This window comes from Neopelma chrysocephalum, unplaced genomic scaffold, assembly GCF_003984885.1.
Source record: "Neopelma chrysocephalum unplaced genomic scaffold, ASM398488v2 Primary Assembly neopelma1_97517, whole genome shotgun sequence".
NCBI lineage: Eukaryota > Metazoa > Chordata > Aves > Passeriformes > Pipridae > Neopelma > Neopelma chrysocephalum.
In genome coordinates, this window is record NW_020926159.1 from 293,585 (window position 1) to 316,082 (window position 22,498).

General features: G+C 41.6%; 1 protein-coding gene across 7 annotated transcripts in view; it reads left to right on the forward strand.

Moving 5' to 3' along the window:
• The window catches only part of PKHD1 (PKHD1, fibrocystin/polyductin), a 254,701-nt gene that overhangs the window by 182,951 nt on the left and 49,252 nt on the right, over positions 1-22,498 (forward strand). For 4 of the 7 annotated variants that reach the window (XM_027672673.1, XM_027672672.1, XM_027672675.1 and 1 more), the window contains 2 exons: positions 395-557; positions 2,555-2,715. In XM_027672673.1, coding sequence (XP_027528474.1) covers positions 395-557; positions 2,555-2,715 — 324 coding nt within the window. Of the gene's footprint in view, positions 1-394; positions 558-2,554; positions 2,716-19,809; positions 20,098-22,498 lie in introns of those variants that run through there. The other 3 variants (XM_027672676.1, XR_003532416.1, XR_003532415.1) reach the window with 3 other exon arrangements.

Below are 22,498 nucleotides of genomic sequence, written 5' to 3' on the forward strand. Positions count from 1 at the left end.
CATCAGACCCAGGTCATCTTATATTAAACTCTGGCAAGTGGAAAAACCATCCAAGGCAGGTTGTCATTAAACTGGTTCTTACTGATTCAAATGAAAATGTAATAACCATTCTTGATTTTTTTTTCTGTGTTAGTTACTATTTTCTTTGATTTCATTTCCTATGGGCATGTTTTGGTTTGTGTCAACTTAAGATATAACTTGTCTATGGAACATTCTAAAGACACATGAAGATCTATGAACAATTCTATTAGCCTGATTTAAAAATAACTTGTATAGATATATATGGGAGCAATTTAACATAGGTAACATCATAGAAAAAACCTCTTTCTTATCTCTAGTTCTGGCACTCTTTCAACCAGTTTTTCTAGCTTGATCTTCTCTTAATCTCTGGCAGAAGTCACCTTTACTGGTTTTACAAAGAGCTGCTACAGTGAAGACAGGGATGTTTGCATCATGTCCAATGCTGATCATTTAGGCATCATGCCTCTCATCACAGCTCAGACATCAAGGATGTTACATGTCAATGAGAAGGACAAGTTCTACTTTCATCCAACAAGGTAATAGGCTTCATTCTAAACTACACTTTTCAATAGTTTGAACATAAAAAAGCACATACAATTTTGGAACTACCCTCCCCTCATCTCTGCTCTTGTACTGCTCCTTTCTGAGAAAAATGAATGAGCTCAGACATCAAACAAACATGCACAGAAAAACTCATATACAGAAAAAAGAGAAATGGAAAAAACAACCCAAAAAAACAACCCAAATTTAGTTTAAGGCAATCTTTTAAAATGTGAGGTTCATATTCCATCAAGGTGCATCTCCAGACCAATCCTCTTGGATTTCCCCTTTTCCTGACATTTGTATAGCAAAACAAGCCTCACATATCCCATTTCTTAAACCTCCATCCTGAGCATCTCTGACTTCTCGGCCTCAGGCTGCAGAAAATGTCAGGACCCCCAGCAAAAAACCCTGAGACAGGGAATGTCCTTTTGGTCAGGGAAGCACAGCTTGATTTGTGCCTGCAGATCACATCAGAAATGTTGATCAGCACTAGGCAGGCTGTGAGATGTCAAATGATTGCCAGAACTGCTCCTGGCCAGGGAGAATATTGTCTGTGTGTGGAGGAGTGTGGAGGAGAGAGGGGAGAGCTTCCTCTGTAACCTTAAATCACTGCTAGTTGCAGTGGTTTAAACATACCCCATCCAATGGAAACCACATGCCTATTTATTTATTACAATCACCCGACACAATACAGAGGCTATGTCAGGAAAGCCTTGAAGTAGCAAAAAATTTCCAGTGTGGACTCCACTTGCCAGTCAAAAATAATTGGAGGTGTCCCACACTGCTATGTTTAGAGCCCCTCCAGCCTTCTGCCAGAATTTTTTACTTTATTCTGTATTTTTGCTTTTTGCTCTGGGCATTAGTTTGCGTGTAGATTTCTGAGCCCTGTCCAGCTTGTCAGCTCCCATTATGTTCCACTCTTGTATCCATCCCACAATATTATGCTATTAGTGAGCTGCTGAATCCAATGTGAGAGCTGGTGGTTTTTCAAACGTGATGAATGCACATGGATTACTGAATGCCTCCTTAGTAGTCTGCTGAACCTCTGAGGGTGATCACACCTCTCAGTGCTCCTCATGCAATATTTGCATGTATTTATTTATCCCACCTTTGCAACTGCTGAGCTTGTTCCTGGCTGCGGCTGCAATTGTTCTGTTTCAGCATCCTGAAGGGATACCTTGATGGATATGTACTGTCAAAGACAAGGTGAGCATTGCCTTGGAGCAGGAGAGGAAACAGAAACATCAGAGAATACAGTGAATCCATTACATATTTGTCTTGTCTCACTGGTAGACCTAACCAGCAGAAATGCTGGAGCTTCTGAGAGATGGTCAAGAACTGAACCAGCTGTCAGGATCAGAGGAGCTGTGTTTGTTCTCCACCTCTTTTGAGCTGGACTGACTGGGGGAGTTGGCCTTTTTGTTCCTCTGCCCTTACTGAAAATCTCTGCCTATATCTCTTTGCTGCATTCAAAATATCATTAACTGGGTTTTCCCAACCCAAGACCAAGAAATTCTAAATTTTCTTCAGGTTTTAATGTGAATCCCTGCAGCAAGCTGAAAATGTTTCCACGAACTTTGCTAATTTACAAGGCATTGTATCTTATTGAATTCTGTCATGGGAGTGAGATGTCCAGTTGAGTAGTTCCTTTAAGCTGTGTTAAACCTTTAGACAAAATGCAGTTAAAGGCACTTTACATTCTCAATATGTGATTCAGCTCACTACACTTTAGTGATCCAAAAATTAGGCATGTAATGTAAACAAGACACTAATCTCCTTCTTGAGTCAATATAGACCCTTATTTAGGACATGATTCATCTCAGCTGTCCTATATATGTGTCAGGCGAGGTGAGTTACCCTCAACAAACCTCTCCTGTTGCAAGTATATCTCTGTGTGGAAATCAGTCTTTAAGGGCCTACATAGAAATTTATAAGCTTTTTCTGGCTGTTTCAAGCCATTAAAAATAACATTACCTTTCTTACCTATCAGTGTACAAACCTCTGAAGACACCGTGTTCCCTGAAAAGAAATGCAAAGGTTCGAGGAAGGCCCTTTTCAAGGATTTGGATGGAAGCATCCTGGACCTAGAACCGCCTGTTTCTGTGTTCCCAAAGTCAGAATTTGAATGGACACAGTTCTACTCACAAGCTGGTAAGTGCCTGTGCTGACTGGAGCGTTTTCAAAGTCAGGCAGACATTTGACCCATGGGATGTGACTTACCCCAGGCTTTCACTAAGATCTACAGCTGAGGTTGAGATGGTGGTGGTCCCAGTTTGTGTGATCCCTCTCCAGGATGGGTGCGGTGAATTACACGGGGGATGTCTGGGATGACTCAGTGTGCAGCTCTGTGTCCACCAGTGCCTTCTTGCAGAATCAAATGAAACCGTTTAGGGTTTCATTTGCTAGATTAGATGTTAGACAGAATTTCTTCCCTGTCAGGGTGGTGAGGCCTCGGCACAGGTTGCCCGAAAATTTGTGGCTGCCCCATCCTTGGAAGTGTTCAAGACTAGTTTGGAATCTTGTTTAGTGGAAGGTGTCCCTGCACATGACAGGGGGTTTGGAATGAGGTGGTCTTTAAGGTCCCTTCCAACCCAAACCATTCCATGATTAGATGATTCTACCTGCCCCTTGCAAAGTCCTCTGAGAGCACCAAGGGACATATGCCATGTAAATGCTATGTTACTGCAAAATAACACCAATAGATGGCCCAGCGAGGGTTTCCATCCATATCCCACTGAGGAGATAATCAAGCTGAAAACCCAATCCAGAAGTTTAAAGACCCCTCTCTCTGGTTTAAAAAGGCCCATTCTGCTCAGTAACCACTTTCTGAAGGTTCACACAGCAAGGCTCCGTTCTCATCCTGATTAAAACTCTGCTCTCTGATTCCAAATAAACTCTTTAATTACAATTAAAGTTTCCTGTGCCTGCTGCTCCTGGCAGCCATTTTGCTGAAGAGGAGCATCGTTTTTGACTCCAGCAGTATGGGAGGCTGATGGAAGGGACTCTAATTAATCCTGTTTCCCTTCCCACTCTAAAACTGATTAAACACGAGAAGAACTTTAATCTTTAAATAAAATGTCTGATGTGTAAGGTTTTTCCTCCAAGGATCCCGCTCTGGCTGGCTGCTTACAGGGTTGATTAATGTGTTGTCTAGATGCAAACACTGATTTTTACTGTACCTTTTCCACCCTAATTATGAATTACATGCAAGCACTAATGCCCTAGCACTATTACCACTTAGCACCTGCATATTAATACATACATTTGCATACAGAACCTGGATTTTATTCAGACTCCCACAATTTTTAGCACACCCTGGCACACAATCACAGGCGTGCGAGGAATCCCCACCATTTAAAGTGCACTGACAATGCAACCTGCACTCCACAGGGTTTATCTCCTTGTGTAATGGAGGCAACAGCATATGGTAAATGCCTCCTGCCTCTGAGGCTATAACAAAATTGCTGTGTTTTCTACTTGCTGCCCAAATCTAAATGGGGATTTTTTCCCCCCTCCCTTCACAATTGTGTGTTAAATTCCTCTGTGTTTCTTATTCTGACCTGAGGTTCCTTTCATCTCGAGGTTGACATTTGGAAAGGCACAGCTTGATGAGAAGGTGAATTCATGGTCGTCTTCTTCCCTTCTCTACCCCCTCCTCCTCCTTCTTGAAAGTTGCAGCACTGAGAAAAGCAGGCTCCCACACTAGACAAATTGGAGAAAAAGCTCAACTTTCCTGCTTCCACTGGTCTTCTGCCAGAAGGACCAGGGAAATGATCATCCTCCTGTGCTCAACGCTGGTGAGGCCGCCCCCCAAGTCCTGTGTTCAGTTTTGGGCCCCTCACTACAAAGCATTGAGATGCTGGAGTGTGTTCAGAGAAGGGCAACGGAGCTGGGGAAGGTTCTGGAACATAAGTCCTATGAGGAGCAGGTGAGAGAGCTGGGGTTCTTCAGTCTGGAGAAAGGGAGGCTCAGGGGAAACCTTCTCACTCTCTACAACCTCCTGACAGGAGGTTGTAATGAGGTGGGGGCCAGCCTCTTCTCCCAGGAAACTAGTGGTAAGTCAAGGGGAAATGGCTTCGAATTTTGCCAGTGGGAGTTCAGGTTGGATAGTAGGAACAATTTCTTCCCAGAAAGGGTGTCCAGGCATTGGAACAGGCTGTCTAGGGCAGTTGTGAAATCACCATTCCTGGAGCCATCCAGAAAACCCAAATAGATGTGGCACTTAGTGGTATGGTTTAGTGGGCATGATGGTGTTCATTCAAAGGCTGGATTTGATAATCTTGGAGGTCTTTTCCAACCTTAATGATTCTATGATTCTGTGGGACCAGATTCCCCCTTGGTGTGACAATGCTGAAAGGTCAGTGAAGATGGTGAGTTTATAGAATCATAAAATCATAAAATGGTTTGGGTTGGAAGGGACCTTCCTGCCAAGGGGGTTGGAACTAGAAAATCTTTAAGGTCACTTCCAAACCAAACCGTTCTATCACTCTATGATACATATATATATATATATATATATATATATTCATTCACTTTAATTACTGTCCCTCAGCCATTTCTAGATACTCTGATCACTCCAGGGAAGCAAACCAAAACACTCAATACACCTCAGGGAGGCAAAAACCAGAAAGATATCTTATTAGAATCAGGAATACATGACAGCCATAACTAGGGCACAGGGCATCATTCAGAATGATATCAATGTTCCTGAATTCACATGACGTCTTTGATTGAAGATGCAATCAATATAGAATTTATGTAATATGTCATTTGTATATCTCTTTTTTTTATTTTTATTTTTTTACTTTGTTTTCCTGTGTTCCTGATCTTTTACCTGCTGTGTCAGCTCTTTGCTCATTGAGCAGGCTTTTTTATTGTGGTTTTCAGTAGAAGAAGAGTTGTTCATGTCAAACTGAATTTTTAGCTTTCTGGATAAACTGCAGAATCCATAAAGAAAACAAAACAGGAGGGAACAGATCCAAGATTTTTGTTGCTATTATTATTTCTACTGAAAGAAAAAAGGACCAACAATAAAAGTAGGTTTGAGTCAAACAAAGCATAATTAGTACTTTTTGCTCTTTTTTTTCTTTTAAATATAATGCTGCAAAAGTTTAGAATTAAATGTTTTCCAACACCCTCCTTCCTAAATCATTTATGAGGAACTTTCAAAATACCATTTTTCAAATTATCCAAAACAATTTAATGAGTTTAACATGAATTTGTAATTATTTTAATCTCTTTGAGCTGCCATTTTTGGATGACAAAATGTTTTTCTCCTAAAACTCGTGTCTATACTAAACCTCTTACAAAAGAGCTTGGGGCCAAGCCTGGAGCACTAAATGGTTCCACGGTACAGGAAATACCAGAATCATAAGCTATACAGCAGAATTAGCTACAAACATGAGTGTGTCTTGCTGAGGAATTAAGGATAAGTGAACAGTTTGTGTATTCTACTGATTTTGTGTTCAGGTTAAAACCCCTGCTCCACAAAGCAGAGCTGATACCACCATCATTGTGTAGTTAAAGGTTCAGCCATTTGCTTGTTATCTGTAATATTTATAGGACTCTGTTATCGTAGTTCCTCACATCTGTAATCTGACAACAGACATTGAAGTTCTTTGTCTTCCCTTGGTGGAAATGTAGCTGAGGACCAGAGGCTGGTAGAAAACCCATCTGTCCCCACTTCCATTGCCTCCACTGTCATCATAGACCCATAGAATAATATAATGGTTTGGGTTGGAAGGGACCTTAAAGCTCATCTCATTCCATCCCCCCTGACAAGGGCAGAGGCACCTACCACTAATCTCCTCTCTAGTGAGCAAAGAGGGATTGACCCATTAAGGGCAGAAATTAGGTGAGTAAATCACAGAACCTGAGAGATGAAACCAAGCCTTTCAAGTTTTAGTCTAGAGCCTGCAGACACAACTTTTCTTCCTGTTGGCAGATCCATTCTAGGCGTTTTTTTAAAGCAATTAGGGCCGAATAATCAAAGAATCATAGAACAGACCAGTCTGGAAGGGACCTCAAGAACTCATCTGGTCCACACTCATGTGGGAAAAGGAAATTATCTACCACCCTGTCTGACTGCATCTTGAAAACCTCCACTGATGGAGACTCGCCACATCCCTGGGGAGGTTGTTCCAATGAATCATAGTCATAGAATAGTTTGGATTGAAAGAGACCTTAGAACCCACCCAGTTCCAACCCCCTGCCATAGGCAGGGACACCTTCCACTAGACCAGGTTGCTTAGAGGCCCATCCAGCCTGTCCTTGAACACTTCCAGGGATGGGGTGTCTACAACGCCCAGTTGTTGTTCTCACTGTAAAAGTTAATTGCCATATTGAGGAAAGACCTTTCCTGGTGCAAATAGTACCTGTTGCCCCTTGTCTTCTCCTTGTGTCTTCTTGTGCAGAGAAACCCTTCATCCTCTTTGCAGCTTTCCTTTAGATACAGGAACACTGTGATGGGGTCTACCCTGAGCCTTGTCTCCTGCAGGGAGAACAGATGGAACTCCTTCAGCCTTTCCTCACAGGTCCTCAGCCCTTTGATCATCTTTGTGACCCTCCTTCAGATCCTCTCCAGTTCTCGTGTACTGAGGGATTATGAAGTTCTGGGCTATAGGGTGTAGCTATAATGTAATTTATTCTTCCTGTTGTTAACATGTTCCTTGCATTCCCTGTGAATAATTGCATTTATTTTCTACTCTACACTAGTCAAACCTGACACCTCCCTGTAAGTTCTTTGGATGTAGTAGAAGTATCAGTGATTTTTAGGTCTGTGATGCTTGATATCTCTGTGGGATAGACATATATTGCAATGCTATTTGCTCAGGCAGAGAAGAGAATCTGTGACTTGCCCAAGATCAGTCATTGAATTAAAGCAATTTAATGTCCCAAACCAGCTAGACTCTGAACCTAAAAGCACCCCACCTTGTTCAGGCAAGTTGAAGAGTACAGTTGCATTGACTAGAACCACCCAAAAGTGTATTTTACATACTATTTTTTATAAAGGAAAACCTGTCTGGACTATTTTTGGAACTTTACTGAACATTTAAATTCTGACTGTGATTTTAAACAAAAACCCCCAGTTTTTCTTAAAAAAAAATGAAGGAATATTTTATTTTTAAAAAGATTGACTTAGCTTTAGTGCGAATCTGTTGGTGAGAGGATTAGTGTGTGTAGGCAGTTGAACTTTCTATCTGACCATCAGATCACTGAGATTATGGGGGGTTTTGTGTCATTTTCAATCTAGACAAATCCAAAGGTGTGAAGTTGCTCAATAGTCTTGCTTCTCTCTAGAGGTGATCAGTACCTTTTCTAGATCATAAAAGAGAAAGTATTTCATATGTAAATGCTTGTCTGAAGCAACTCACCCAGACATTTAACACTTTATATCAAGAACTATTACAAAAAACTGTTTGAAAGATCATGTAACACTGAAGTTAAAAGTCCTAAATAAATATGCAGAATTTTGTTGGTTTCATCAGAAATAAGATAAATTGTCAGATTTTGGAATGAACAGTCCAAAATAACTGGGGATATGGGTCAAAGATTTTTGTACAATTTTCTTTCTTCTGGTACTTTTAATTATTGAATAAAAATCTTAAGTAATAGTTGAGGAAGTGTAGAATTTTGACACCCAGGCTGCCAGTATCAGTTAGGGCTAAAGCTGGGTGAAAATGTTATACCATCAATATTTAATATTCCAAGGACTATGATTAGTCACATCTGCTATACATAATCATGTGTAGTAATTAAAGATGTTTGAGAAGCGAATGCAGGTTTGGTAAATTTGCAAGGAATGGAACATATGTAATATTGGCCTGAAACATTTATTGTTTTCCTCTGGAGCTTTTTTTGTTGTTGCTGTTCACAGATAGAAATTTGCTTTTTCTGCAATAAATGGCCCATGTAAAATGCATTGAAAGTAGCAATGTAAGACATTAAAAGAACTGTTACTAAGCTATTGTTTTATAAACCCCAAGCCTAATATGATCAGAAAATGCTTGTAACTCTTACTTAATTTTCCTGAAAACGCTTCCCTGGTAAAGATTTCAGCAGACCTTGATTAAGCGAGACCAAAGTCAAGAACAAAGTTGGGAGAATTTTTTTATGCCCGTGGGAGAGCTAAGTTTAAAGTAATCCAAAGGGGAAATCTGTTATTTATATATATTTTATATCTGTATGGTGGCTCATCAGGGATGAGGTGGTTGAACCTGCTGAATTAAAGAATCATCTGTGCTGAGAGCAGCGTGGCAGAGTGAGGGACATCTCTGTGGGGGGAGAATTCATCAGTTGGGAAAGAAGATAAGGCAAGGAGGAATGGCTTTAAACTTACAGAGGATAGGTTTAGATTATGTTAGGAGGAAATTCTTCCTTGTGAGAGTGGTGAGGCCCTGGCACAGGTTGCCCAGAGAAGCTGTGGCTGCCCCATCCCTGGAAGTCTTTGAGGCCAGGGTGGACAGAGCTTGAAGCAACCTGATCTAGTGGAAGGTGTCCCTGGCCTTGGCAGGGGGTACAATGAGATGATATTTAAGATCCCTTTCTACCCAAACCATTCTGTGACTCTATGACTGGATGCCCCCATGAAACTGTACCTTAGGGGACAGCTTTGCCCAGGAAAAACACTCTTCTGCATGATTTGTTTTGGTAAATCATGGAGAAATTGCACAGAGTTGGGGATCCAGCAAACTAGGTCAGCACTGGGGCTGATGTGGCCATACCACATTTCCATTTTGAAATGCTATAAATTGCTTTCCTTCAAATTCTTCTTCATTTCAGGCTCTAATAAACAACTATTTTCCTTTTTCAGGGATGCTTTTCCCTTAATTCTGAAGCTAGGATATAAGATGGATGGCATTGTTCATTGTCCATGTGATCAACATAAAGAAATGCATGTATATACACACATGTGTATATATATATGTACATGTACAATAGTATAAGCCTATCAAACTTTATCTTCTTGTTCCCATGAAGGGTATCAAATGCTTTTCTCGTGATGAATCCAAAAAAACCTTGGGCAAACCCATCCATTTTTCACGTTTATTGCTATAAATGGAATTTAGCTTTTTATGCTACCCTTTCTACTTCTTCTCTAAATTCCCCAGGTTCTTTCAAACAGGCATGCACTGGTGTTCAGTTGCATAAAATGTAAAATATGTGTACATATCTATTAGGAATGATTATCCAAATGAATTTTGGAAAAACTGATTAGGAAGTCAGGCCCTGACAGTGGGAGATAACCTTGCCCCTTAGGATAGCAATCCTTTTTGAAGATGTGCCAGCAAATAGTTTGTGCCTACAATTGCTATCAGAAATTCTTGGCTTCTCCTTTTAGCCTTAATCCCTGAGGATAAAAGAGCAGGTTTGTCATTTTCCAAACTCAACTCCTGTATTCCAGAAGCTATTCAGAGAAATGTCACCATTTTAAGAGTTTGTGAAATCTCGGAGAGCCCATTTGTTTCCCTGTGAGATAAAAAAATAGCTCAGTGCCCCCAAAACACCATGTCACCTTCATTTAGGATTCTAGTTATGGATTTGATATCCACCTCTCTCCCTTTCTGTATATAAATGTTAAGTCTGAAACCCAAGCATAAGCTTTTTTATCATTGGCATGATGAGGCTTTTATTTCAGGATAGTGGGTCTTATGATTTATGAATCATTGATGGTCCATGAAACTTGAATAACTGATGGCAACACCACTCATGGATTTATTTAGGAGCCTGACAGTTAAAGGTGAAAAGAATTATTAGGCATGTGGAAAACAGGAGACATAAAGAATGGCTGGAAAAGTTGGGTGCCTTGCTGTTGAGGAGAAGAGGTGGATGAGCAGTTTAGGAGCTGCCTTCAAAAATATGAAACATGTTGTGGAGTAGAGAGAAATCAATTACTCCTGAAGTCTGTGGAATCAAAAAAAAATAGGCTGAAATTTCATCAAGGTAATTTTAGGTGTTGGGAGGAAATATTGGAATAAAGACAGCCAAACATGGGTGTAGCTTGCCTGAGTGGGTTGTAGAGTCCTGATCAGAGGTAACATCCTAGGATGATCCAGATAGAGCTCATCTTTTCCTGAGTGAGGGGAGAATGGATTAGATTAATTCAAATGGCCCTTTCTGGACAAATTTTCAGAGTTCTTAAGGATGCTCAGTGGTCTGCAGGAATCTTTGAGGTCTGACAGTGATTTATGGCTCCAAAGGCTAGGGTGTTGTAGTAGGAAGGTTTGGTAATTAGGATTTTCTAAATGTTTCTGATGAAGACAAAGAGTGATTACTAGGGAGGTAATTAGTGCAGAGAGATGCTCTCCCAACTCATGTCCTTGGTCCCTCTCATCCAGGCTGCCTGTTCTAATGAAAGGCTAATGAGCTTGAAAGTTTGTGCCATTTGTAAATGTAGAGGTTAGTCCCATGGAATATGGTGTCCAGTGTCTGAGTGAGTTTACAGCACCAGGGAACCAAAACTGGCACAGGTTGCCCAGAGAAGCTGTGGCTGCCCCATCCCTGGAAGTGTTCAAGGGCAAGTTGGACAGGGCTTGGAGCAACCTGGTCTAGTGGACGGCATCCCTGCCCATGGCAGGGGGTGGAATGAAATGATCTTTCAAATCCCTTTCAGCACAAACCATTCCTTGATTCTATGATTCTATTCCTTATCTGGGACATCTCCTCAAAGCTCAGGAACTCAGACACCATTCCTGTTCTCCCAAGGCATTGTTTCGCTCTTATTTATCATTCTTCCTTCAGTGATGCCCACAAATCTGTCAGTTGTTGGTCTTTATTACTACTAGATACCACCCAGAAACTTTTCTCATATCTTCTGAAAGAATCAAAAAATCACAGAATGGTTTGGGTTGGAAGGGAACTTAAAGATCATCTCATTCCAACCCCCTTGCCACAGGCCCGGACACCTTCTACTATCCCAGGTTGCTCAGAGCTCCATCCAGCCTGGCCTTGAACACTTCCAGGGATGGGACATCCGCAACTTCTCTGGGCAACATATTCCAATGCCTCACCAGCCTCACAGTAAAATATTTCTTCCTATTGTCTCATCTAAGCCTTCTCTCAGTTTGAAGCCATTCCCCCCTGTCCTGTAACTCCAGGCCCTTGTAAATAGTCCCTCTCCATCTTTCTTCTTGCCTCCCTTCAGGTACTGGAAGGGCACAATTAGGTCACCCCAAAGCCTTCTCTTCTCCAGGTCGAACAATCCCAATTCTCTCAGCCTTTCCTCACAGTAGAGCTGCTCCATCCCTCTGATCATCTTGGTGCCTCCTCTGGACTCTCTCCAACAGGTCCATGTCCTTCCTGTGGTGGAGACCCCAGAGCTGGAGACAGCACTGCAGGTGAGGTCTCACCTGAGCGGGGCAGAGGGGCAGAATCCCCTCACTCAACCTGCTGCCCACATTGCTTTTGATGCAGCTGCTGAGGAAGCTGCTGATGTTGATAGTCAAACCAGGAGGCTTCAGGAGAAACAGAGAGAAGTGGAGAAGTGAGCTGGGATGGACCTGACAACAGCATCTTTGTGGTTCAGCCTCTCTAGGCTTGATGGCTGTTACCTTTAAGGAGTCAAGATAGTTGTGCTTATGCAATTAAAAGAAAAAAACAGAAAAGAAATGTGAATAGCATCCTGCAAGCATAACTATATTACTTCCCTTAGATCTTAGAGGCATATCTATAACCCAGCCAAACTGCTGAGTGTGAGTTTGCAGGAGGAGCTTTACAGGGGAAGCACCGCGTTTTGCAACAATTAATTTTGCAGAGGAAGCAGCCTGTTTAAAGATGCCTGCAGCAGTCACTAAAATATGTGTTGTTTTTCAAGGCCACCAGACACACAGTTGGCTAGGTTGGCTAATAAACAAAATAACAATGCAAAAAAAAACCCCAGCCTCGTGGGGTTTGCAGGAAGAAGGGATGAGAAATAAAATGAATAATGCTTACCTGCTAGGGGTGGGTGAAGTCTATAATTGTTTAGCCCCCAGCAGATCCCTGCAAGGGTTAAAACTGACAAAGATATTAGTTGGTGACTGCTAAGATTGTTGGTTTGAAGCTCTGGGCAAAACACAGACTGTTATTTACCGGACTTGGTCGATTTACTTCTTAATGCAATAATGACCTGTGAAATGAAACGTGAGCTAGACAATTGTTCCTCATTGTTTCCAGTAAAACATCCTTTCATACCCCATTAAACCACCATTAATTCCATTTGAAAGAGAAGCAGGCACAAACACCAAGGGATAGCTCTCTCTTTTCCTCTTTTCCTCTCTTTGTGGGACTGATCAAGGCCTGTGGGTAGAAAAGCAGCTTTTTAAGCAATTTTAGTGGGTGTTGAGTGGTTTGTGGGGGTCACATTTCTGAATGAACGCCACAGAGATCTACTGGAGTGGCAACCAGTGGATCATATTCCTCAGTTTTGCAGAACAACATATGAGCAAACCCAGCAAACACAGTCAATTTATTGGTGTGAATACATCACGTTTCTGTCTCTTTTTTAGGTTGACTTTCTTTAAGCATGAGATTTATGTAATCATGCAGTGTATGCATGTGTGTGCGTCATTTCCCACCTAGTAGTTTTAAACACATTTTCAATTTTAATCAAAAATAGTAAATTGATGAGTCCTCAAAGATAACAGACTCTTACAGGTTAAAAAAAAAATAGGGTCTGTGAGCAAAAACTATGAGTGAAGCTCTCTGTCCGCACAACGGGGCTTATCCCTTGGTTACCAAAAAATGCTCCCTGGAGAGAAACTCCAGTTTTGTGTCTCAACAAAAGGAAAAACTTTTGCAGACTGGTACATGTGGGGAATCCAGCAACAGCTCTGTAGTAAAACACTTTGCATGAAACCGGTTTATTTTACACCTGATTCTCCTCTGCTGTGGCATTAAAAGACATGTAGATGTGGCACTGAGGGACATAGTTTAGGGGGACTTGGCACTGTTAGATTTACAGTTGATGGTCTTAGAGGTCTTTTCCAATGCCAAACCTCTGCAGCCTTCCCAATGAGTATCCAAACTCTCTCCTTGCTGCGTTGTAGCCTTGTCTTAAACCTAGACCATGGCATTTAATCAGTTCTTTGGCAGGTGTTTACCTACAAGGAGTTTACCATGGATAAACGGCCTTGATCCAAGAGTACCACAGTTTGACAGCCAATATTTTAACATGTTCCATCATCTCACCTGTTTTTATATTCATCTCACTCTACTTTTGTGTTTTATTTTATTTAATACTCTATACTTTCATGTTATTTGCTACACTAGATGCCTTTCTGTTCCCATGATAGATTCATGCCTCGGGAAAGATTTTGTCTGAAAGTTTGCTCAGAAATGGTTCAGCTGCAATGAACAAAATGAATCTTTCTTTTGGTGTGTGTTAGAAAACAAATCTCTAAACTCTAAAACCTGTGGGCTTGTAAAGGTTGTAGGTTAACAGGGAAACAACTCTGTGGCCAGTGAAATGTTTTCTATCCGTAGTCCTTGTGAAAAAATATGTCCAGAACTATCTATGAAAATAAACTGCAGAGAGTCATTACTTTCTGATGTGCTGTGAAAGATCTAAGCTTTGTCTGTCTCTGGTGAAAATTTCAGTTCCTGCTCTGCTGTGTTGTTTGAAGCAGAGACACCAAATGCTTTCCTGAGTATTTGGAACCTTAAATCCCATATTCCAGCTCCCTTGCATTGCATCTGCTAATTAACAAAAGAATTCTGGGCACTTCATGACCCTTGTTGCCCAAGGCCTTGTTGTCCCTAGGAGGCAAACATGTGTTGTGTCCTAACGTTACAGACTGGGTGGGTCAGGAGCCAAAGGATTACACAAAGGCATCTGTGGTGGAATGGAGAAGAGACCTCAAAGTTTAACCAGTAACACGTATGGCATCAACTGGGAACAAACTGGTTGTTTTTTAGTTAACCAGCCTTTTTATTAAGGCACTTAGCATGGTTTAGTTTGTGTAGGATTGAGATTTTTTTTGCGTTTATGCCTGTATGTGTCTTAATGACTATTTATAGATCAAGTCTCTTTGGCAAAAAAAAAAAAAAATAGACTCTTGTGGAAGGATTGAATTGCAACTTGGAAAAGAGATGGAGAATGAGAAGTGCAAAATCCCTTGTCATGCATATGAAGAGCAATGACCTTTTTTCCTTTCCCACTAATTCTTCCTACACAGCACGACTCTGATTCAGAGTGAATCATGCTGGTGTGTTTGTGTGTATCAAACATGTGTGTTTATACACACACACAGACACTGGAGCAGTTCATCATTTCTTCCCTCTTATCTTCCAAATATTAGCATTTAATGAAATACACATTTCCTTCATTTATTTTGAACCTGCTCCAAGGCCAGCAAATACCAGAACCTCAAATGTTATGACAGGATAGATTCTTTATTGGTTTGTTTTCTTTTCATTCTTTCTGTTTTCACTGTGATTTTTAATTTTTTTTTTTTTTAAGATTATAGACCCTTATGTTCCAACTCAAGGAGCCTGGCTTCCAACTGAGGTACACAAATATGTCCAAAAAAATGTCCCTGAGACCCATCCAATGCAGACAGCTGTGCAGCAAACAGGAAATTGTGGAAGTCAGGTTCATCAGAGACACAGGATTTCCTTTGTGGATGTTTCAGATAAAACATCTTTAATTTTTCCATGCTGGATCAGTGCTGTAAAAGAGCCATGAGAAAAGTTGGGAAATTAATGCCTTGTGGTTTGGAGGCAGGGATGTGAAAGCAGAACTGAAAGACAGGTTCCTGTGGGGACCACCACACCTTGGCCACATTGACATGACCTCTTCCAAGCAAACTCTCACTTGTCTGTCAGTGGTCTGGGCTGGCAGGACATGAGCCAGCTCTGAACCAGGAGCTGTGTCATGGGGACACAGAAGGGCAGGACTGCTTAGGATGGATATTGGAACAGGCTCCCCAGGAAAGTGGTCGCAGCACCAAGCCTGGCAGAGCACAAGAAGCATTTGGACGATACTCTCAGGCACATGGTGTGATTTTTGGGAGCGATCCTGGGCAGGGCTAAGGGTTGGACTCAATGATCCTGGTGAGTCCCTTCCAACTCAGCATATTCTGTGATTCTGTGATGGGGACATTTCCATACCAATGTGGTTACGCTTGAAGTTGGGCATGGTCCTAGACTGAGCTGTGGTCAGCACAATCTCAGGTCTATCTCTCTAGGGCAGTGCAAGTGCCATCCTAGTTTACAACATGCTGTCCCAGAGGTTTCACTGCTGGCACACCTGCACCACAGGAGCCAATGGATTCAACTACCAGGATGAGAGGAGCAATTTATTGTGAGACTGACCAGGAAACACAGGCTGCTGCTGCAGAACAACCCAGCAAATCTGAATTCATTAGAGAACTTTGCTAAAACCTTCTCCTGTGACTTTGAAGAACCAAAGAATCATAGAAAGAATTGTAGAAAGACTTGGGTTGGAAGGGACCTTAAAGACCACCTCATTCCAACCCCCATGCCATGGTCATGGCACTATCCCAGATTGCTCCAAGCTCTGTCTAGCCTGGTCTTGGACATTTCCAGGGATGGGACATCCACAGTTTCTCTGTGCAACCTGTGCCAAGGCCTCACCACATCCTGTGAAATGAGGTTAATTCTTTTTTTGCCCTTCACATATTAGCTTGTGACGACTCTTGACATTTCAGTGTCAGGACTAGGGAAATGTCTATGTAGCATCCGGTATGGTGTGATTCCAAACTAGTTTGAGGCTCCTATGAAATGTTGGGAAAAATGACATACTGGTAATTACCGGTGTCCATGTGGCATTACTAAAACAGGCAAGCACTTAGATATCTGTCTGTGTGACCTTAGCTTGTCTTGCTCTCCTCTTCATGCTTTTAGGTTTTGACAGTCTTTCATTTCATGATCACAGTAACAAGCAAGCAAATTTGACTCATTTGGTCCAAAATGTCGTACCACATGTTTATATAAAAGAGATCTGCCTTAAAGAAAAGGCTCCAGGGAGACCTTATTATAGCCTTTCAGTACTTAAAGGGGGCTTATAAAAAAGATGAGGACAGACTTCTTAGCAGGTCCTGTTGCAATAGGACAAGGAGTTATGGTTTAAATAAGAAGAGGCTTGATTTACAGAATCAGAGAATCAGAGAATACGCTGAGTTGGAAGGGGCCCACCAGGATCATCGAGTCCAACCCTTAGTCCTGCACAGGACCATCCCCAAGAGTCACATCATGTGCCTCAGAGTATTATCCAAACACTCCTTGAGCTCTGGCAGCCTTAGTGTTGTGACCACTGCCCTGGGGAGCCTGTTCAGTGCCCAACCACCCTCTGGGGGAAGAACCTTATTCTAATATCCAACCTAAACCTCCCCTGGCACAACTTCAAGCCATTCCCTCAGGTTCTGTCACTGGTCACCACAGAGATCAGTGCCTGCCCCTCCTCTGCCCCTCACAAGGAAGTTGTAAATGCAGTGAGGTCTCCCCTCAGTCTCCTCCAGCTGAACAGAACAAGTGTCCTCAGCTGCTCCTCATATGGCTTCCCCTCAAGGCCCTTCACCATCCTTGTAGTCCTTTATCTAATTTAGACTAGATATAAGGAAGAATTTTTTACAATGAGGATGGTGAAACACTGGCACAAGTTGCCTGCAGAATATGTGGCTACCCCATCCCTGGAAACATTCAAGGTCTGAGTAACTTGGTCGAGTTGAAGATGTCCCTGCCCATGGCAGGGGGATTGGACTAGATGACCTTTAAAGGTCCCTTCCAACCCAAACTATTATGTGATTCTATGATATGCAAACCAAAAATCAGCAGTAGGAGCAGCAACCACACATCCCAGTTTCATTATAGTGACTCAGGACAATGATTTAATAGAACATTTTAGCTAATGAAGCTGCAAGTGTTGAAAGCTTGGACCAAGAGGTTGCTACACCCAAAAGCAACTTTTAACAAGATAATTACTGAGGGAAAACATGCAAAATTTTCATTTATAAGACATAGCTTTGATATGGATATCATCGCTCCACCAAGTTCAAAGCACATGTGGTTGACATGATGAGCACCATGGGGTTCTCAGGATATGTAGCGTGGGTATTAATATAATGCTTAGTTAAAATAATTAGCTGAAAAGAACATATTCATTTCCTAATGCATTTTTGGAGCAACAGATCAGTACTTTGGAAAAAACAGTCAACTAACTGGCATTGTGTTTAAGAAAGAAACTGGAAAATAATTGTTTGCATCTGGGGTAGTTACACTGGATATTCAGTTTTAGATCATGCCAAGAAGGTGGTTACTAACATATAAAAAGATATTTATTGTAATATACAAATATATAAATTTATATGATTATAAAATCATTCTGCCTTCTCCAGTTGCTGAGAAAAGAGACCCTCAGCCAGTGAGGCAGCTGTCACTGCGTCATCAGGTGTTCTGGAAGAACGTTTCAAATAAAAGGTGTGGGTTTTTTCTTTCTTTTGTGTTGTAGGCATGTCAAATTGACCATAGTACCTCAGCTTGTCTTTGAAGATAAGTTGTCAAGAAAGGGAAGCTTGCAACTGCAATTTGCCCCAGAGTGAAGGCCATGGACCTGAGCAATATATTGGACTTCTGTGTCCTTGCTTTTTTTCTTTCGTCTTTCCTAGTCTTTATTCCAATTCTGGGTAACTGCCCAATAATTTTAGTTTCATGAGGCCCTATTTTCTGGTTGCTTGGATAAGGCAACTTGAATTTAAAACTTTGGCATAGACCTTACTTGAGAGACCAATAGAGAATTTAACTTCTGTGTTTGACAAACTAATTGGCCAAGGTTTAAAACCATCAGTTATGCAATAAAACTGTATGCAATTAATTAAAGGGAGCTGATTATTTTCAGTCGGGCTCTGTTCCTGAAACATCCTCCTACTCACTAATAAACTTTGTTCCTGCGGTGGTTTTTCTGAAATTAATAAGCACATTGCAAAACTAGGGTAATCCTGCCTCCTTGTTTTCTTCCCATGCTCACCAGGATGCAACAGTTACTGGACTGAAAATAAAGTTTCATCCCTATAAGTTCCATATTGAAAGAACAATAATTTTTTCCCCTCTGTGGGATTGATGGAATCATAGAATCCTTTAGGCTGGAAAAGCCTTCCAAGGTCATCGAGTCCAACCATTACCCCACTACTGCCAAGCCCACCAGTAAAACATGTCCCCAAGTGTCGTGTCCCATCTACATGTGTTTTGAGCACTTCCAGGGATGGTGATTCCACCACTGCCCTGGGCAGCCTGTTCCAATGACTGACCCTTCTTTCAGTGAAGAAGTTTTCCCTGTGATAGATTATAGAATTAGCTGACCAAAAGCACCAAATTGGTTTGAGGTTTTATCAAAAATGGATATGAAACAAATAGGGGGTACTGCTCTATTGGATAAATATTCAATTGAAGAAAACACTTGGCAAAAATCTCCCCGATAGCTACAGAGAGTCCTTGGATCTTCTTGGACCTATTGATGCACCTCGTGATAAATTACTTAAATTTTCTGTTCATGTCTTACGCTGAGGAGTGACCCCATTTAAAAGCACACCTCACATTGGAGCAGGGCAGGGTTTTAGTGTCTCTGGTCTCTGTGCCTTAGGAGATGGGCACAACTGCCTTCTTCTCATCTCTAAGAGGCAAAACAACAGCAGGATGTGTCAGGAATTAAGCCTGGTCTACAAACCGTGGTAGACCATAGTTTGCTGTGGGGTAAAGGAATAGGCTGTGCCAGTTGTTGAGGACTTTTCCAGTTCTCTGAGTTATAGAATTGTAGAATGGCTTGGGTTGGAAAGGACCTTGAAAAATCATATTTTTCCATAGGCAGGGACACCTTCCACTATCCCAGGTTGCTCCAAGCCCCGCCCAACCTGGCCTTAAACACTTCCAGGGAGGGGCAGCAGTAGCTTCTCTGGGCAACCTGTGCCAGGGCCTCAGCACCTTCACAGGGAAGAATTTTTTCCTAATACCTAGTCTAAATCTATCCTCCTTCAGCTTAAGGCCATTCCCCCTCGTCCTATCATGTCCTTGTAAAAAGTCCCTCTCCAGCCTTCTTGTAGGCCCCCCTTTAGGTACTGGCGTATTAGGTTTCCCTAAATATAAATGTTATTATTATAAATTATTAGAGGTAGAAGTAGAACCACTAGAAGTAATTTCATAGTTGCAGCAAAATTATATGATGTTCCCCTTTATATGTTTGAAACCACAGGGTAAGACATATAAATTAGCTTTAGAGAAAGTATTCTGCCCAGATGCCTGTGAAGTCTGCTTCAGGTGGCTGGATTGGATCCTTATGCAGGGTTGGAAACCTGCTTTCTCCGTTGCATCTCTAGAACCCAAGGATAAAAACTTCCTCAGCCGCTCAAATTTGTGACTGAAGGAAGAAGGAAGCCCAATGGCAGCCAGTGACCACACATAACTGAAAACATCCCTTGCTTTTGGAAACCCTGAGGCTTTCTGGAAAAAGATCTGACTCTATTTATGTCTGAACAGCACCCCAGAGAAAAGAACCCAAAACCAGCCAGAGCTCAAGTACAAGTGCAGGGCTGCCCACAACAATGTCATGCAAAAATGAGTCCTACAGAGCTCCAAGACCGGCTTAAAAATCAGGATCAAGTTTTAACATGTTTCTAGTGTATTGTTGGAGGCAGTGGCTGCTTTGGGAAGAGTATTCAGAATTTATAGACTGACTTTATCTCTCGTATCCCTGCCTTCCAAAGCAGTCCTTCAAGGACAGTTTGACCTGAAAGTGCATCCAATTCCTGTACTGTTTCTTGATGTATCTTGTCTCATCCACTCTTTTAGTCATTCAAACCTCCAGTGACAAGGTGTCCCATAATTTGTGTGACTGACGATGTCTGGGTACAAGGTCATCCTCAGGAATTCTTATTGAGAGTGAATACTTCCATGTCATCAGACTGAACAAGTCACTCATATTCTCTAACACGTTCAAGTATTTATGTTGGATGTTTTCTTGTTTTTTTTACTGTTCTCTCTGCAAAGTGAGTATGGGTCCTAATTCAGTAGAAGTCAGTATAGAAGTTTACTTGTTTACTTTGACTGATTTTATGTAGATGTTGTTTCCAAAGAAGCCCTTTGTAACTAATAACTCTTCTCTGCAACCCTGGAAGGCTCACGAGTTATGGGATGGTGGATTAAGCAAGAGGGTGGGTGGGAAAAAGTCAATAATAATACCAATAAAAAAGCCATATTTCTGATCAAAGCAGAAAATGCTTGAATAAAGATTATATTAAAAAGAGAAAAATGTAGAGGTCTTGTTAAAACCTTTGGGTTAGTGTCCAGTTATGTGGATTTTCCCTCTAGTGCTTATTCTGGCATTCATTAAACCCTGATAAGTTACATAGAAACACTTGAAAGAATGATTAGAAATGCTATGTGTGAATAATAGAATTGCTTAAAGGGAAATGAAAATTCTTAAAGGGAAATGCATACTGACATGGAGAGTGAACTTGTGCAATTTTCTCATTGTCCAGGGTTATTATCTTATTCTTCTTATTTTGTGGGTGTTGAATTTGTGTGCTTTTACATTCACAGTTTGGGGGCTTCTTAGGAAAAAAATATTACTGCAGTGGGAGGCAGATGTGCTGAAGGTCTTTTGAAAAGCAAAGTCTCTTTTTTTTTCAGGTGTCTTTCTTTGAGAGGGCTAGGCTAGAGTTCGGAGGGGAAGGGAGTAAAAAGAGAAATATTCTAAATCAACCCAACAAACCAAACCCAGATCTTTCCTCAGAGTTTTCTGTGTGATCCTTAGCAAGGAGAACATGCTGTCTTGGTGTCTTTGTCTATGCTCCCAGTGTGCAGTGAGCACGAAGCCACTTCTCCTCAGTTGTATCATGTATTTACCTCAATGTGACCTACTTCCCAGGACCTAGACCAGTCTCAGTTAGATTATCCTGAGTTGGAAGGGACCCACAGGGATCATCAAAGTCCGGCTGCTTCAGTTGGGATCATCTAGAAGAGAAATCTGTGTCACCTTGAGTCTGTCGGCAAAACACTGTATGAGTGTTCCCTGGGAAAAGATATGTTTAAATCTTAAATAATCTCATTAGGAGTTGGACACCAGGGACCAAATTCCTTGTGTCACTCTGGAAAACTCTGTCTCTGGCTTGGAGTGTCTGGGGAAGGTGTCTGGACTCTGCAAAGGAAAAAGATCAAAGGGCAATAAATAATTGTGGTTTAGTCCTTGAAATGTCTGCAGTTACTATTGTGTCCAAGTGCTTTCTCTGTAAAACAATTTCCTCCCACCAGTGAGATGTGTCCAAGAGCTTAGAGGTAAGAGGTTTAATGGTGAACATGGTGGTGGTGATGGGTTGATGGTTGGACTTGATGGTCTTAAAAGTCATTTCCAACCTTAATGATTCTATGATTCTATAATTCTCTGATGTAGGGCCTAGGAGAAATAAAGTTTTGAAATGAGAAATAAAAGTGGATTGTACCACCAGCTGAACAATCCTAATGCTGGATTGCTTAAGCTGCAAGAGCAGAAGTCTACCATGCCACTCCTCTTTATCTGAAAATTCCCTTCAGTGCCTCAGTCTCTGTGTATTTGCAGCTCTTTAAGCATTTTTATACTGCAGTAAATGGAACTAGAGACTCTAGGCACTGTCATACAGCCAGAGATTCCTGTTGGGAGGAATTTGCAGCCCTAAATGGGTAAAAAAAAAGGGCAGGAGAGGAAACTGAAGCACAGCCAGGTCTGTGGGATTTGAGCAAGTCCATGTCAGAGCCAGAAGATTTACTGTGGCTGGTCTGGTATTGGACACAGAAATTTCCTCTCCATCCTCCAGTGCTCTCAGGGTGAAAATCCTCATAATCCAGTTTCAGATGCCTTTTCACAGGTGAGGTGTTTCACCGTAAATAGGCCCCAAAGGGTCCACCTTGGCACGGATAGGACATCTTGCTGATAGGAATGACAAGGGAATATTTTGTGTTGCAGGAAACAATG